The sequence below is a fragment of the Sturnira hondurensis genome, unplaced genomic scaffold (assembly GCF_014824575.4).
Source record: "Sturnira hondurensis isolate 20B ecotype Veracruz unplaced genomic scaffold, ASM1482457v3 Scaffold0019835, whole genome shotgun sequence".
Classification (NCBI taxonomy): Eukaryota; Metazoa; Chordata; class Mammalia; order Chiroptera; family Phyllostomidae; genus Sturnira; species Sturnira hondurensis.
This window is the reverse complement of record NW_028092466.1, coordinates 3956071-3974075: the sequence shown is the minus strand read 5'-3', so window position 1 is coordinate 3974075 and position 18005 is coordinate 3956071. Positions and strand designations below refer to the sequence as shown.

The window sequence follows — 18005 nt, the reverse complement described above, 5'->3', positions numbered from 1 at the left end:
CTCTGTGGTCTACATTGGGAGCCTTCTCAATTTCAAAATGCTACCAGTTTCAGAGTTAAACCTTCGGGGACCACCGGGCCATTGCCGGTGAGGAGAGCCGAGGCGAGGCCTAGACTCAGCTGGTATCACAGATCTCAGTGGGTTCTTATCCCTACTGAGAAGCGGGAAGTGGAGCTGCCTGGGGCAGGGGCCTCCTGGGACTCTGCATGGGCACCCTGCTGGGCACATAGGACACTTATGATAGATTGTGCTGGATTGAAAGTCCCAGAGCAAAGCAGCATGCTCAGGTGCCTAAGTCGGCAACACTAAGATGGCTTGAAATGAGGAATGTGCCATAGCCCCTCCAGTGGCTGGAAGCCTTGTGTCGGAGATGTGGGCCTGCAGTCTGGGGGAGGGGCAGCAGGGGCACAGTCGTGTGAGGGAGCAGTCTGAGCCCAAAGGCCAACAGCTTATCCAATGGAAGCACTGACCCTTTAGCTACTCCAGAGAGACAGAGGTCAACCCAAAAAGCCTTCAACAGTTTGTTCTAATCCTGTTCTCACCAGCAGCTTTTAGACATCCATTGCTGTTTGGGGGCTGTGTTTACGGCGTGGCCTGTGTGACAGACATGGAAATGTCTGTTGCCCGGTACTGGCAACCTGAGCTCATTCACTCCTTGAGGATGTACCCCTCCTCTCTTTCCTCCTCCCTTCCTCTCCTCCTTTCTGTCAGGAAGAGCTAACAGGTTTGCGAGGGAATGGAATGTTTTGCATTGAGACTAAGTGTCTGAAGGTCTTGCCTCCTTTACCCATAAAATACCCAGAGCCCTACCTCCCATGTTTGCTAATGAGAACCATTTATTTCTGGAACCAATCAGTTATTTTCTGCTTTAATGAGCCGGTGCCTTTTCTTGCTGGGAAAACTCCAATCAGCTCTTAATTCTAGCTTCCTTTTCTTGGGACGTGATCTCATGCACCTGGGGCCCAAGTCTCTCTTGACTGGGCAGCCTTGGGCTTCTCCTTCCCATGGGTGCAGGGCCTGGGTGGATGTGCTGAGGGACTGGGGAGCAGGCGGGAGGGCCTGCCTGGACCCTGCCACCCCCAATCCCCGTGGGACGCCCTCTTGCACAGGCTCCTGAGAATCCCTGGTCTTCTGCATTTGCTCTGCCCTGTTCTGTGTGCTTTGGGAGGGATTTGTGGGTTTGTGGCTTTGCTTGTCATCGAGAGACCTTCCTAGACCCGCAGAATTTCTTCTGCTCCAGGCATTGGCTCCTCTGGAACCTGAAAAATGCAGTAGTATCGGAGGGAGTATACACATTTGTAAGCATGTGTGGGGTGAGACAAACTTGTGTGCAATCACAGAAATTATACGTGTGAGTCTTCCAGCGGGAAACTTGACACGCGAACAGAGGACTGGAAGGAGAGAAGAGGGAGAGGGTCTCAGGGCTGAGGAGGGGGTGGGGCGACTGTGGGGGCCCTTGGCCTCCCAGACAGTGCATTCAGTCCTTACAGGTTGGACTTCCCAAACAGCACTTCACAGAAGCAGCGGGGGTGTGCATATTGGGGGCTCAGGGGAACTGTCTGCCCTGCACCCTCTCTTGCATCTCAGGACAGAGCCTGGGGGGCACTCAAAGGCAAGGGGAAGCTATCTCAGAGGCATAGCCTTCACCCACAAACCAGTTTCTGAAAGGGCCTACCGTCTCCTTCCTGTGAGACTCCCCCCGTTCCCTTCAGCACTGTTCCTGGAACTCACCTCTGCTTGTATTCCTTTCAGACAGAAGTCCCTTCAACCTCCTCCCCTTCTCCCCACCTGTGAAACAGAGATAATGGTGGTGTGGAGGCTTGGGGAGGGGCAGCTTGGCTGGGCTGAACTCTGTTTCCCAGAAGTCATTTCCCTGGGTGTTTCCGAGGAGAGGGCAGGGGCGGCTCACAGAAACTCAGGTTTGGAAGGTCGAAGTGAGGTGGTGGCCACTCTGTGGCTTGTACACTCCATTGCTGCTCTTCCAGCTCCCCTCATCACCTTGTCCCGGTAACCCTTCCCGAGCCTCCTTCAGCCGCTCTGGTTCCTGGGCCTGACATGTGTGCTCAGCCTCAGGAGAAGGGTCCTGCCCTGGCTGGGTGGTTCAGTTGGTTGGAGTGTTGGATCGAACCCCAAAAGGTCAGGGGTTCGATCCCTGGTCAGGGCACATACCTAGGTTGCAGGTTTGATCCCCAGTTGGGGCACATATGGGAGAATGTTTCTCTTCCACACCCATGTTTCTTTCTCCCTCTTCCCCCACCCCCTCTCTAAAATTGATTTAAAAAATATCCTCAGGTGAGAATTTTTAAAAAATATGAAGGGTCCTGGCTTCTGTAGGACACATATATCGGCAAGCTTGGAAGCCACAAGAACTGCCATGGGTTTCTCTCCATCCCTAGCTTGTGTGTCTGGATTCTGATGCACTCCTGATCTCCCCAACTTTATACCCATATTTCTTTCCCTACTACCTCACCCCGTGGGCTCCAAGGTCCAGCATCAGGAGTGAAGACGACAGCTTTGTGGAGAGAGCTTAACCAGTGCCCACCACTGCCCAAGGTCAACCCCTGTAACAAAGCACTTTATCTACACCCCCACCCGAGACAGACTGTTGCTGACAGGTGTTACTACACACGGTGAGATGGAAGGAGCCCAGGTCGTTGAAAGGGTTTGGTTCACTCTGCAGCTGTGGGTCTTGAATTGAGCATGCGTCTAAATGACCAGGGGGGCCGGTTAAAACCCACCTGGCTGCCCGCCCCCCCCCCGAGTTTCCAGTTCTCTGGTCTGGTGTGGGGCCTGAGAATTCTCATTTCTTTCTTTTCTTTTTTTATATTTTATTTATTTGTTTTTAGAGGGAAAGGGAGGGAGAAAAAGAGGGAGGGAAACATTGGCGTGTGAGAAAAACATCCATTCGTTGCCTCAGACACACCCCCAACTGGGGACCTGGCCTGCAGCCCAGGCATGTACCCTGACTGGGAATCAAACTGACGACTAATTTGGTTCACAGACTGGTACTCGGTCCACCGAGCCACACCAGCCAGGGCAGAATTTGCATTTCTAATAAGTTCCCAGGTATTGATGTTGCTGGTGCAGAGGCTGTGTTGGGACCACTGTGGTATACTGGTATATACGAAGGTGAGGGGGTAACGCTGCTCAGAGCAGATCTCAGAAGGGGAGGCTGCAGCAGCACCTGGAGCTAATGGGGACCCCTGTGGCCCCCCGGGGATCACAGGGCTGGGGAGCAAACAAGGCCTGATCCTCGGCCTTCTTGGGAGGGCCTAGCAGTAGTGGCTCTGCCTTCTGAAAGGGAGCCTGGCTGAGAGCCTGGGCTCAGGGCAGGCAGACCCCCTGGGAATGCCAGCCCTGTCATCTGTACCAGTGTCCTTGGGCAAGTGGTCTGTCAGGAGAGACAGGGATGATGACAGCACAGAGTTTTCGCTGGAATGATGAACATTAAATATATGCTTGATAAATGCTGCCTTGTTTGCCCATCTCCAGCCTGGCTTTTGCCATTGAGGAGGAATGTGCAACTGAGCTTTTGAGCCTCAGGGGAAGACTTCACATTGACCTGTTCTCAGTTCAGTTTTGCTGCTTTGAAACCAGCAAGCAGCCCAGCCTGCGCGGGTGCTGTTGTGGCAGCCTGCCCGCTGTGCCTGCGGTGGCGTGGCTGATACCACCCTGTGCTTCGGGGGTTCACAGAGGGAGGGAGAGGAGGGCTTGCTCCTGAGGTCAGGCAAGAGGTGGAACTTCGATTTGGTAAGCTGCCTTCATAGTTTCTAGTGAGCCTCTGCACCCCAATCAGAAATACCAACTTAAAAATATTTATTGAAATGGTAGAGGAAAAAAATGGTCCCGTGTACTTCTCCTATGGTCTGCTGCCCATGTGAACAATCACTGAGTGCGAGTCCAAAGCCTAGGAGACACTATATCTCAGGTTTGATTTCTAGACTGTGGGCAGCCTGAGTGACCAGCTTCAAGAGGGAGTGTTTTGGGGGGTCCTTTCCTCAATGGATCCTCTTCCCCGTGAATAAATAATCAAAAAAGAACTTAGGAACAAAGTTTTTATCCAATTTAATGTTTTCAGGGGTGGGATGGGCTGAGGCCCAAGGGGACATATAGCAGGGTGTCCGCCAGCAAAAAAGGCCCAGGGGACCCAGAGGGCCGGCCTGCGGGGGCTGGGCTGCAGGCTCACCGGGAACTCATTCTCTCTTGTCTCTGTTCACAGCTGCTTCCTACACCCGGATCTGCTGTTGCTCCTTCTTCCTTACCTCTGCCCAGATGTCCGACAGGTCCTGGATAAACTGTTGGATCTAACAAGGCAGGGGGACCAGAGTTAGCCCGACCCAGCGACAGGCCATCCCATCCAAATACAGAGCATGTCCAGGTGTCACCTGTAAGGAGTCACCATTTCCCTGTGACTGAAGCCACTTCCCCTCATTTGACAATACTCTAGTTGAAATGGAGGGTCAGGCTCAGTAGACTAGAAGCAGTAAGTAGCAGCGGGGTTGGGAGTCCTAGAAGCAGACACGGAGGTAGGAAGAAGTATGGGCTGACCGTCCAACTGTAGGCAGGAGAGGTGGCAGGTGCTGAGCAGACTGAGTCTGGCCGGTGTGGGGGCAGACGACTCTCACAATTTAACAACCTTTGAAGTGGTCATTTCCACGAAACCCAGAACCGAGGCTCTTAGGCTAATCTTGAGGGGTCTAGGAAGTTTAAGTTCCATTCTCTAGCTTCTGTTTTAAAGAAGATAAAACCCACATGGCAATGGAGAGGGCACTGCCTTATAAGTCCGAAGACCTGGGGTCCTGATGCTGCCCTGGGGAGACCACTCATCTGGCTGGGACTCAGTTTCTTCGTCTTTAGAAAGTGGAGAGGGAGGAAAGGTTGGTCTAGATGACCTCAAAGATCTCCATCCTAAAATTTCTCCTTTTCAAGAATGCTCCCAGGGATAGGACTACACAGACTGCCCCAAACTCTCAACAACTGTCAGCAACCAATGCTGGTGCTATTACTGATATAATTATTATATTGCAAAAGAGGAGACAGAGAGTCAACAAATTAAAGTAACTTTTCTAAGGCTACAGAGAAGACAAATTCAGCATTTCCCAAACTATGTTCTTATGGCGAGTAATGACATACCTCCAAAAAAGATTCAGTGATCAAGTTTTAGAAACAATAAGCAGATAAATTATGTCGACTCCGCTTAGCGAGTCTCGAGACAGAGCCGTGGCAAAGACTCTGCAAAGTCCCGGATTTAAAAACCATCTAACTTGTTTAACTTCAGAATTTTCTAAAGTTGTTAGTCCACGGAGTCCTTTTATTCTCGCACAGGAAACTTACTAAAATCTTGGGCTTCTAGGATTTTGCAAGCCCATGTTGAAAAGTGCTGTTCCAGGCAGTTTGGGCTTTATTTGGGGGTAATGCTGGACCTTCCACAACACAGTACACAGACCTGAATTCACATCGTCTTGGCCTTTTGCAGAACCACTTTTCCCATGTTGCACTGCAATGTTATGCTCCTAGTCCCAGATGAGTGACTTCTGAAGCCCACGCCTGGATCTGTGGGAGGGGTTTGCTGACAACTTTGTTCACTGAGGGTCTCTGAAGCCTCCTTGAGAAATTTCAGAGTGCTGGAAAAGGTTTGCTTTCTCTGAGGAAAACCTTATATTTCCTTATTTTGGTACCTAACCATGTGTTGCTTTTCCTTCTGCTGACCAGGAAGCTCAGAGCCAACTACTGCCCTTTATAATACAAGAATCTATAGTCCTTGTTTCTCTCTCTTGCCTTAACCTTAGATTTTAACTTACATTTTTCTTGGTCCTTATTTTTAATGTTTCAGGCACGTGACCATGTGTATTTCTCTCAGTAGGTTCACATCCTATGGGAACATGTTTACTAATTTTAGAGAGAGACGAACATCGATGTGAGAGAGAAACATCAATCGGTTGCTTCCTGTACCTGTCCCAGCTGGAAATTGAACCCACAACCATTTTGCTGTAAGGGTTGACGCTCCAATCAGCTGACCCATCTGGCCAGGGCTGAAGCGGGATATTTTAAAACAATGTTGGGGCTACTGTAAGTATTTCTATAGTGGCAAATCAATGTTAAAAGGGAGCCAGAAAGGCCCCCATTTGGAGGGGATGAACTGGAAGCCTCCATCTGCACAAGGAATGCTCAGGCAGGGCCAAGGAGCTAGACTGCACCCCACGCCCCTTCTTGACACAGCTAAAGGAAAGGGGCCTGAGGACCTCGGGGGGTCCCTGAGACCCCGCTGCTGGGGAGAGGGGCTGCAAGGCCAGAGCTCTTTTTACAGTCTAAGATATTATTTGCCTCTTATCCCCTCACTAGTGTACGGTGAATGCAAAGCAGCTATGGGAATCCACCTGGCCTCTGTGGAGCCAGACCATAAGGGAATTTATAAAAGAGTCAAATGACACCACTTATCTGCACAAAATATATATTTTTAAATGTATTTTTTCATTAAAAATGCTACTTATGTTAGCATAAATAGATTGTGTATTTAACAATGAAAAAGTGTTTATTGATTTGAGAGAGAGAGGAAAGGAGAGAGAGAAACATTGGTGGGTTGCCTCCCATTACTTTCCCAAATGGGGATTGAACCTGCAACCTAGGTGTGTGCCCTGACTGGGAATAGAACCTCCAACCATTTTGTGTATGAGACAATGCTCCAACCAACTGAGCCACACTGGCCAGGACATGAATGAAGTATTCTTGATTTTTCTGTTTGAGTTTTAATATGGGAAATCTCAATACCCAATATAAACAGAAGGTTTTAGAGGCTCTTCAATAAATTTTAAGAGTGTAAAAGTATCCTAATACCAAAAAGTTTGAGAACTGCTGCTTTAGAACAAACTTTCTTACAAATTCCCTTTATGGTCTTTGGACTATCAATAATTCTGCTCTAACATGCCTGAAGAAACAGGCAGACTTTTTGCTTTAGGGAAGACATCCTTCCTGGCTGGTCAGCAGATACAGTCCTTTATATCTCACGAGTTTCACTTTGTGGTTGTGGTTGTGGTTGTGGTTGTGGGACAGGGGAAAAGGCCTCTCAGTAGATGGCTGTTTTTAGCTTGTGTTGGGTCTTCACTCCCCAAGTGCTCACTGAGCACCTGCTACGCACCAGGCATCGCTCTAGACGCCGGGGATTCAGCAGGGAACCAAACAAAAACCCCGTTTTCAGGAGCTTACTTTCTACTATCTCACAGCAGAGCTATAAGCTTTCGCTAAAGGAGTAAATGGCACGTTTCTCTGCCTGTCAATAAGCAACATGGCTAACGCATCTGCTGCTGCGGAGGCTCCCAAATTACGGGATGTGTCTACCTTTGGTCGGAAGTGAGATGATTTTAGGTGGCACGTGGACACAGCATCAAAGAGCTTTGGATCATACAGTGAAAAAGTTATTTCCTTTCAAGTACTTCAAAGAGAAAAATCTCAAATCGCTATTAACAGGACTCTACCAGTTTCCTAAACTTGCTGCCTTACGTCCCCCTCCCTCCCCAATGATCTCTTTTCCCAAAGAGCGGGAAAAGTATACGCCTTCCGGAACTCACTAGATCCACAAAGACTGTTTTGCACCACGAATCCAGTAGTGGGTCCCTGCTCATGTCCCTGCTGATTGGGGTCCAACAGGGTCTTGGCTGTAATGCAAAGGTTCTCAGAATGTGGAATCCAGACCAGCACCGTCACCACTGTCTGGGACTTGTTGAAAACGGAATCTCGAGGGGGTTCTCACTGCAGACCTACTGAGTCAGAGACTCTGGGTGGGGCCCAGCAATACTTCCCAGACCCTAGGCAAGGCAGATCCTGTTAACATTTGAGAACCATGGCTGTAGCCAGTTCATTAGCCTACTCAACCAATCAAGAAGCCTGTGGTTCAGTAAACACAGCCCACCAGGTACCTGTGCCTCCTCTTACCATGTCCAGCTGTTTGTGCGTGTCCTCCAGGGATACAAAGGATGCTTCCTTTAGCTGCTTGCTCACAGTCTGGAAGAGGTTCAGCGTTGCCATCTTAATGGTGCCAAGCAAGAGGGTCTTCTTGGCTGCGGTGTTCTGGATGTGTGCCCAGCGAGATTCCTGGGGAGAGGATGAGGGAGGGACATGAACGCAGCAAGTATGTGTGTGTGTATCCATCCCTCACTCATTCACCCAGACAGCCCAGAAGCCCCCTGACCATCTGGTCTGCTCACCCAGATGATGACGTCACTGCGGGCGCGGTCAAAGCGCATCTGGAGGCGTGCCAGCTCATTGTTGTGCTGCAGGATCTCATCATCCTTCTCCTCCATGTAGCGTGCCAGCCGTGCCTTGGCACGCTCAATCTTCTCCTGGCCCTCCTGGGCTGACTGCATGAGGCCATCGTGCATGCTCACCAGCGTCTTGTAGCGCGCCATCACCTCGTGGATCTCTTCAAACTGTGGTGAGGGGCTCAGCTCACTGCACTGTAGCTCCGTGGCCCAAGGCAACTGCCCCTGCTACCCGTCAACTTCTGGCCTAGGTTCGCTGGCCTGGCAGAGACACCCTAGGCCAAGGTCAAGGGACAGAGGCTCTGATGACATTGCAGTCCCACTGCTTGCTCCTCTTGGGTTGTTATAGGCCATTGGGCCATGTGTTGGAGACAGTACAACTGGACCAGAGGTTCTTACTCTCCACCACATGTTGGAACCATGGGAGGAGCTTTAAAAAGGGCACTTGGCAGGCTCCACCCCGAGAGAGCTGGATGGATAAACAGGTCTAAAGTGGTCCCTGGCATCTGCATTTTGCAACACTGCCCCCCCCCCCCCCCCCCCCCCCCCCCNTGAGAGCTGCTGCCGAGGGAACAGCCGGGGTAAAGATGATGGGCTACGTGTGGCATGTTGACAAAGCTCAAGAAAGGTTAGTGTGAATGACCTGAGTTCAAGATGGGGAGTGAAAGATTAACCTGGAGAAAGTAAAAAAAAAGTGCCTGGTAAGCCCTGAGAAGGAATCTAGACTTCATCCACTGAAGTGTTTCAAAAAGCAGAGAGAGAGAGCTTCATGTCTGTAGGAGGGGGAGGCGTGCATTTTGAGATGTTTCCCAAGGCAGTGGTAATCCTATTCAATGAGAATGTACCAAGAGCCACGTACAGCCCAGGAACCATGGTAACTGCTAGGAGCAGAGCAGGAGGTGAGACAGCCAGACCCTGCCCCTTGGGAAGCCCACAACTTAGGGTGGTATAGAGGGAGCACAGATGGTACATAGTCATAACGCAGAGTGATAAGCCCTATCTATGACTGGAGGATGGGTCAGGGGGAGTAATATCTTCAACATGGTGCTCTCTGGTATTTGTTCAGCATTTGCTGAGGTCTCCCTCCAGCAGAGGCTGGAGAGGGTACCAGCGGGGCAGGAGGCCCGCCAGGCTCAGCTGCCTCCTCCACCACAGTCCAGAGCCATGCCACACTGGCTCTAACTCTCAGGCCCTACTGAGCAGCAGAGAAGCAGGGGACCCTCCCTCTTTGGAAGGTGGTGTGAGCACCAGTTCCAGGATGCCAGCTTACCTCCCCAGGGGCTTATCAAAGTGTGCCTTCTAGCCACCCAGGGGGCACTCCCCGAGCACTTTGTCCATCTCACGACATCTCTAGTGATAGACTGGTGTTCTGGGAACTGCCCTGCTGGCCCCTCCCCAAATATGCCTTAGCAGGGAAGGGCTATCCAATCCGGCATTAGAGGAGGTAGGAACAGGCAGAAAAGTTTTCCTGTGGGGAGAGGATGGCTAAAATGAGACCAGAGGTACAAACAGGAGAGAACCAGATGCAGACAGGGGTGGGGAGGTGAGGAAATAGAGGGCGCAGCCTGGGTAAAGACGATGGGCTGTGTGTGGCATGTTCAGGAACTCCAGAAAGATTAGTGTGAATGACCTGAGCTCAAGGTAGGAAGGGCAAATTTGGCCTGGGGAAGTAATAAAAGTGCCCAGTGAACCCTGAGAAGGAGTGTGGACATCATCCACTGAAGGGTTTTAAAAAGCAGGCAGAGGACTTCTTGTCTATATACTTGGAAGCTCACGCAGCACATAATGTAACAGCATGCAAGCAGAAACGAATGGACCACGTCAGCGGTGCCACAGCACTTCTCCACGGCACAATGCTGATGGCCAAGGGACTTAGGTGCCAACTTGAAGAGCCTCCCACTGTCCAAGGATGGGACACTCTGAACATCAGTAAGAGTTAAGTACAGAAGATTAAAACATCAAACGTGTTAAAAGTCCATAAGTTCATAATGAGTAAGACAACATGACAGGTCAGTTTTGGAGGACGCTGGAGAACCAACTCATTCTGAAAATGGCAAAGAAGAATCAAATGTTTAACCAGCTGCTTCTCTAAGACCCACATGGTGACCAAATAGTGGATGAAGGGAAGAATCTCTTTACGAAGCCCTTTTCTTGTGTGGTAGTATTCTAACTACGTGAAGAAGGGATGTTTGAATATTTCCAGCACACTAGAGGGGTTTCCTGTGCCCTATTAGCAAGAAAATCAGGATTCTGACTTCTCTCACCAGTGGTTCATTTTACCCGTTTATAAGCACATGAGCAGAGTCACACAGTGTGCCCTCTTTTATGTTTGGCTTATTTTGATCGGCACAATAATGCCTGTGCTTAGAGAAATGTATCGACCAAATTCAGTGTGTGTCTTGTTTGGACCCTGATTAGAACAAACCAACTGTCCAAAAAGAATTTGTGCAACAATGGGGAAATTTTTAACATCCACTGGATATTTAACATAGGACTCTATGTTAAATTTTTACTAGGTGTGACCATGTATTACAACTATTTTAAAAAAGAGCTCTTCTCTTTCAGAGTTACATACTGAACAACTTAGGGATGCAAAAATATCACTTGCTTCAAAACGGCAGATGTGGGAGGTTCGGGGAACTTGACTATGATTTGGTAATTGTTGGAATTATGTGATGAGTAATGGGCATTCAATAGACTGCTCTCTCTATTTTTGCATATGTTTAAAACTTTCCATAATAAAAGGGTTTTAAAGAATATTGATCAGAAAAAGTAAGTCACAAAAGGACATGTATAACATTCTTCATAGTTTATGGATATGTAATATGCTGCCAAAGCACATGAATGAGAACTTAGAAAACCCGAGATCCAATTACCTGTGAGGAGGGGAAGAAGAATAGGGTCGGGGGGGCATGGGGGTTTCAATTACCTGCAGTGTTTTATTAAAGAAAAAAGAATTGACGGCAAATATTAAGATTTGACAAGGCTGTGGTAAGTACTTGGGTGCTGTTACCTATTTGTCTATACTTTTCAGTATGATTAAAATACTTTGAAATAAATAAATAAAGAGAGAAGGCGGCAGAGGTGGGGGGTCATGCTGGCTCTAGAATGCTGGACGGGCTGGTGGCCAGGAATAACTCGAAGCTGAACTCCAGATGAGGTATGCTGCTGGTCTGGATGAGGAAGGGGCAGGGACTGGATTCCAGGAATACTTAGGAGGCAGAACAGACCAGATCCACTGATTGATGGCTTCCGGGGAAGAGGGAGAAGGAGGAGGAGTCGAGGAGGAGGCTCAAGTTCTGGGGAGGCTGTGGGTGGGAGGCTGTGCATGGGTGGGTGGCCATGCCATTCGCCAGCACCGGGGGACTGCAGGACAGGAAGCAGAGGAGACGGGCTGTGGACTCCATACATTAGATGCAGGGGCCTGAAGCTCAGGAGGGAGATACAGGACCGAGAGAGACATACACTTGACTAGCTCTGAATTTGTGTCATTTTTCTTGTCATTTATCTGCTGCTTTAATATAATAGTCTTCCCTCACTCTCCCCACCAAAAAACCCACCCCAATTATTAAATGAACAATTTATCAGATTTCTTGGAATGGAGGAAATAACAGGGATTTGGGACTCAGGCTACATCAGTTACGTTGGCGGTTCAACATGGGGATTGCTGAGACTTTACAAAACCGTGCATCCTTTATCTCTCCTAATCCGCCACAGGACATTGCTCCACAGCCCAGAGGGCATACCTTGTGCCTCACTCTGCCCTGGTAAGGGGTCCTACCTGCCACTGTCGCATGGGAGCACGGGGGAAGCAGTGTGGACAGCCACTGACACTGGTGTCATCCACAAGAGGGCCAGGGAATTGATCAGGGAGAAAAGTGGAGGCTTTGCAGCAAAGATATGAGGAACATTTAAGGAAGGAGCTAGCAAGAGGATCCCCTGAGGAGCCTGAGGAAGAAAGTAGGAGAGGGAGGGAGGGGGGCCCAGAGGAAAGGGCAAGGATATCTGGAAAGGAAGCATGTCAATGGGTCAAATACACTTGACCCTTGAACAATGCAGGGTTTGGGGTGCTGACCTCCATGCAGTGGAAAATCCACATGTGACTTTTGACTGCCCTGAAACTTAACTACTGATAGCCTACTGTTGATTGGAAACCTTACTGATATCAAAAATGGTTGTTGAACACATATTTTGTATGTTATAGGCATCACATACCATATTCTTGCAGTAAGATTAGCTAGAGAGAAGGAAATGTTATTAAGACAATCTAAAGGAAGAGAACGTACTGTACTGTACTTATCGACGCTGCAAGTTCATGTCATCGGTTTTAGGCTATATGGTTTGTCTGCCCGTTTTTTCTAATGGTCTAGTGAAAAAAGTCACCAGTGTAAGTGGAACTGCCTAGTTCAAACCTGTGCTGTTCAGGGGTCAGCTGGACGGCAGAGTGCGTGGGTGGGAAGAAGGTGAAGATCCTGAAGCTCCAGCATCGAGTCAACTTTAGGAAGAGCAGTTGTCCGTGGGGCCCACAGAGAAGTGGTTAGAAGCAAGGCTGGGAGACCCTGAGCAGTTTATCGAACCCCTCTGAGCCTCCACCTCCTCCCCTGCAGCGGTGATCCAGTGGATGGCTTTCCTCTGGGGGCTAAGGAGCGGACTGAGTGAGTCATGCATGTGCAGCACCTTGCCCAGGGCCCAGTACATACTAAGTTCTCAAGCTCTGCATTAGGTTGGGTGTTTTCCCGTTTCTCTCCCTTCCTCTCCCTATTTACTCTTAATTAAACAAAACCCTAGGGAGGAGGGGAAACAGGGACAGAAGTAGGCCACATCCTGAGGCAGGCAAAGCTTATGCTTCGTGCTGCAAAAAGAAACCTCGTTCCCCCAATACACACCACACACCATCCACACAGAGACATTTATTCAGCTATCGCTCACAGACACCACCCAGCCCCTCACCCTTACCACAGGCCTTTTCAGCTGCCCTCCAGGGCTGGATGCACATTCTCAGAGTAGGGTGACCATCCATGCAGAGGGTCCCCAAGCTCCCTATTGCCCCAGGTTCTGGGAAAGGGGAGATGGGGCTGAGGAAGGCATGGACCTGCCCCTACTCACCTCTGAGTTCTCCACCACCTTCTCCAGGTACTTGTTGAAGATGGAGTAGTCCTGTAGCTTGCTGCTCAGACGCTGGTGCTGTTGCCGCAGGGCTGCCATTTCCTGCTTGGCCTTGGCCAGCTCGCGCATGCGCTGCCTCTTAAGTTCTCTCTCCTTAGTAGCTTTCTTCAGGGCGCGGATCCTTTTCTGGTCATTCTCCTGGGGCCAAGGAGGTGGTGTCTGTCAGGCACTTGCTCCACCCTCCCTGGAGCCCCACACAGGGCCTCTGTTTGCTGAGCTCAGGCCACCCTGAGGATGGGCAGGCATCATCCACCTGGGCCAGAGGCCTGAATTTTCTGCTGATTTGGTCCTTGGTGCCTCAGTTCCTCCAACTGTAGAAATGAGAGGCAGTAGCCCCTCTCTTCCTACCAAAAGCTGGGGCAACAGTGCTCAAGCCACAGGGAGATGAGATAGGAGAGGGGCCTGCTCCTGAGGGTCTGGGGGCAGGACATTCCAGAGAGCACGTAGCCAGTGGCTCAGACTGGCTGCAGGTTCAGGCAGGAGGAGATGACGCAGGCAATCTGACGCCCAGAAAAACACATGAGGCTCAGCTACTGCACTTAGGCAGACCCCCCCTTCTTCTTCCCTCTGCAAAGCCCTCCCCCAAGTTTAGAGGGTGAACCCACCCCTCACAGTGCACTTGTGCGGCTCCTTTCCCTCTCCAGGGGCTCCTGTGGTTCCCCGGGATGCGCATGTGTGGTGGGGGCACTTGGAAGCCTGTGGAGAAGGCACATGGAGCTTTGCACTGTGCCCCGTAAGCCCAGGGGAAAACTGATGGGCCCTAAACCAGTGGTTTTCAAGTCCAACCGTGCATCACACTCCTCTGAGGAATGTTTCCTGGGCCAGACCTCAGGCCAGCTGAAAGCAAGGAGAGAGGAGTCCCCAGGTCCGTACGTGTAACAAGCTCTCCGAGACTCTGATGCCGCAGGTCTCTAGAGGCCACTTGGAGAATCCCTCACCCCCAAATTTCCCACTGCCCCAGCCACTCCACTAGCTTTTTCTCTGGTCAGTAAGAACTGGACCTCCAGACAATATGCTTGGTCCATCAGCTTCTTTTCCCACTTGGGTTAGGCACAGAGCAAGACAGAGATACTTAGGAGCAGGACTCCCCTGTAGCAGAGGCCAGTGATTGCTCCCTAGAGCTGTACCAGGCCTTTCCTCCTTGGAGAAATCTGGTCTAAACATAGTTAAATCACTCCTCAAAGGACCAGATGAGAGGAGTTGCCCCAGAACAGACTAGGATCTGGTCCTTCATCCACCCCTTCGGTGGACCCTCAGTGCTAGGAGGGAGGAATGGGGTGCATTTGGGGTACTAAAACCTTGTCTGATTCATTTTTGTATCTTCAAGTGCCTAACCCTGACCATACCTCATTCATTCATTCACTCACTCATTCATTCCATAAATTGTATGTCTCAGGTATAGGCAAGGAAAGAAACAGAAATCTAAAAGGAGCAGAGACCGACAGGTAAACAAGAAATTACAAACAGCAATAAGTGGGGGCATTAAGGGAGAAGCCCCAGGCATTGTTGAGCACTGAAGAGACAGCTCATTCAGGGTGAGGAGTCAGCAAAAGCCAGGAGGAAGAGGAGAAGGAGGAGGAAGAGGAGAACGAGGGGGAGGGGTACCTGGATGAACTGTTCGAACTTCTGCATGTGGGCCTTCAGCTGGGCTTCCTTGATGCCCAGTTCCTCCCAACGCAGGCTCAGAGTTTCCATTCTATGCTGAAATGCCTTGGAGTGGGGGGAGCAGAGAGGTCAGGATGGCCTCTGACATGGGTACCAAGGAAGGCCCCAGCATCCCCTGCTCAAGCGTCTCAATCCCCAGGCCTTCCACGTCCCACCCATGCCTGGGTCAGAGCAGAGCATCCCGGGAACCTGGTTCCCCAAAGACTCAGATCATGCCTTTCTCTGCAGAGGGAACACAAAGCCACCACCCGGAATTCCTGGCACTAGCCACTGCCTCCCACCAAATGCAGGGCTGCCCCCAAGGCCCCCTCTGGACCCCACCACCAGTCCCCCACCTCCTTCTTCTGCAACATGGCATGGTGCATGATCTTGGCCTCCTTCTTCTTCTCCAGTAGCTGGATAGATGGGGATTCTGACTGCTCCTCAATGTGGGGAAACTTCCTGTCCAAGACATGGGCAAGAGGGGCCTGAGAATAATCCGTGGAGACAGAAAGCCATGGGGGAGGGAAGGCAGTCCTGCCCCCATGTGAGTGAAAGGAACTGTCTAATCAGAGGAAGAGAGAGCTGTGTTGACATCCGTGGATAGAGATGAGGCAGATGATAAGGGGTGGATAATTCGGGACACTGGGTTATGGGAGTAGGAGGGGTTGGAAGTGGGGCATGGGCAGGTGTAAGAGGTCCCAGGCACAGAGAGGGCCGCCCAGACCCTGAGACACTCACTGAAGCAGTTGTAGCAGCCGCTCTCCATACTGCAGCCGGAAGTACTCGGCCAGATCCTCCTCCTCCATGATGCCTAGACTCATGGTGGCGGTGATCCAACGACCCAGGCAGCGGAAACTTCACAGTAAAACAGGGAGCAGTGGAGCCAAGGTGGCCCAGGAGTGCTTGGGATCCTGTTCCTGTTTCTCCTTTCTGTCTGCTTTTCCCGGTCCACAGAGGGTGGGTGCCTGAGAGACTCCTGGGAAGGGGCTGGAGCCTGACAGCAGCAGCCACCAGAGAGCCGGTTACCTAGCAACAGGTCACCTGGTTCTGTAGCCCGCACGAGGAAGTCAGGCTTTGCCCTCTGACCCCTGTCCCCTCTGACTCCACTCTACTCCTGCATTTACCACTCAGGACTTTGGGGAGAAGTTAGGCCTGATTAGATGCTGGCGTCCAGGGCTGGGACGCAGGGTCTGGGTGTTCTGGCCTAGATTTGGGGTGCCGGGAGAGGGGTGTCCTTGTGAGGGAGCCATGACCCTGGGCCTCCCTCCCGGGGTCAGGGTGCACGAGGGTGAGTGGTGCCTGCATCAGGTACCTGGGAAGACAAAAAGGGAAGGAAGGAAAGGAGGTGCTTAGCTGAGGCAGGGCTGGGGGTGCACTGAGAAGCTTGGGACCTGTGGAGGATGGGATGAGAACCACGTGGTGGGCAAAGGAGGTGTAGGGGTGTGTGAGTGGAGGGGGGATGGGCAAAAGGCCTGGGGACTGAAGAGGCATTCTGGGGACTGGAGGGCCCGTGGCCAGGCCCCTCAGAGGGTAACACACAGTCTTCCGAGCTTGGCAGACTTTTAAAATAGGAAGGGATGCTAAACCACGGTACCATAAATGTCACATGTTTTACGTTTTTGCTTCAGAATGACACTGCCTGCCTCGATCCCGACGGGGTGCTGTGCACAGGCTCATTAGGTCTGAAGTCCAGCACCTCAGTTTGAGACCCTGTGTGCGGGTCAGGCGCCCCCGGAGGTAACGCCAGGTTCCCCGGCTCCGCTGCGCACTCTGCCCATCTTCCCACGCCCGCCGCTCCTCGCTGCGCTCCTGCTCTGGAACCCGGCACCGCAGGGGGTGGTTTGGGGTGTCCCGCAGGCACCGTGTCCAAGATCAGGAGCCCACCCCCGCGACAGGGCCGGTCCTCCGGCGCCCTCTGCTGGCCGCCCGCCCCGCCCTACTTTCTGACTTGGGGGAGCGAGAGCCCGGTCCGGGCGCCGCCCACCTCGCCCGCCCCATTCGCACCCTCCAGCTTTTTTTCCAGTCCCGCGGGCTCAGCCGAGGCAGCGCTATAGCTCTCACCCCGCCCAGAGCGCACCCACGCACGTCCCCCCTCACCGTGCCCGCCCCACCCTAAGCTCTTCAATCAGAGGTGGTTCTCCCCGCGCAGGGTGACAAGAAAGCCGGTAAAGATGGGAAGCTCCTCAAAGGGGTATGTTTCTCTCCTTGTTGATCCCCAGAGCCTGGCCCAAGCAACCTGGGCTTTCCCTCGGTTTTGCTTGGGGGCACCTGTGTAATGCCAGCCCTTGAGGAGGCGGCTCTCTGTTTCTGAACCACCAGTTTTCCCTGGTGTTACATACCGAGATCACATCCTCGGTTGCATCTACAGATCAAGTGGTCCAGGGCCAGATTGGAGCATGAAAGTGAGACATCCTCTTCTGCCCGTGTACCCCTGATCTCCCGGACCTCTTGCTGTACTTTGCAGAATCTTCATCCCCACACCCACCACCATCCCTCTCTGGGGTCTCCCTGCCTTCCCAGGGGCTGACACCCAGCAAGGTCAGGGCCTTCTGAGATCCACCGAAGTCTTGCTCTCCCCAGCTCTCCTCCCCCTCCTTCCCTGAGGGAACCCTGCTTTCTCCCCTCCTCCTTTTCTTAATACATTAAAAAAAGATTCTTACCAGAAGATGTGTTTCCTGATTTTAGAGAGGAATGGAGGCGGGGGGCGGGGAGAGACATTGATGTGAGGAATATCCGCCCGTTGCTTTCAGTACTCCCCTGACCAGGGATCGAACCTGCAACCTTTCTGGTTCCAGGGTGATGCTCCAACCAACTGAACCACCAGCCACGTCTCCCCTCCTCCTTTTCTATCTTGATATTTGCATTTGAAGCATCTAGCAAAATCTCCTAATGGATTTAGGTTGTTGGAAACCAATAGGAATAATATTTTCTGTTTTC

At 51.4% G+C, this 18005-nt stretch overlaps 1 protein-coding gene across 1 annotated transcript; it reads right to left on the bottom strand.

Moving 5' to 3' along the window:
• Positions 1-4129: 4129 nt before the first annotated feature.
• CCDC42 (coiled-coil domain containing 42) lies at positions 4130-16078 on the bottom strand. Its single transcript, XM_037028261.1, has 7 exons — positions 15807-16078; positions 15422-15527; positions 15027-15131; positions 13362-13559; positions 8202-8423; positions 7930-8088; positions 4130-4304 (listed from the first exon to the last, which is right to left on the bottom strand). Exons 1-7 carry the CDS (start codon positions 15887-15889, stop codon positions 4227-4229), a joined length of 951 nt encoding a protein of 316 aa, XP_036884156.1. The 5' UTR covers positions 15890-16078; the 3' UTR covers positions 4130-4226.
• Positions 16079-18005: the final 1927 nt, after the last annotated feature.

Bases quoted from the DNA above. Each gene is read 5' to 3' on its own strand.
- CCDC42 (XM_037028261.1), bottom strand. From the start codon at position 15,889: ATGAGTCTAGGCATCATGGAGGAGGAGGATCTGGCCGAGTACTTCCGG. The intron at 13,560-15,026 runs GTACCCCTCCCC...CCTTGGCCCCAG, and splicing joins AGTTCGAACAGTTCATCCAG to GAGAATGACCAGAAAAGGAT. The intron at 8,424-13,361 runs GTGAGTAGGGGC...CCCTCACCACAG, and splicing joins AGGTGGTGGAGAACTCAGAG to TTTGAAGAGATCCACGAGGT.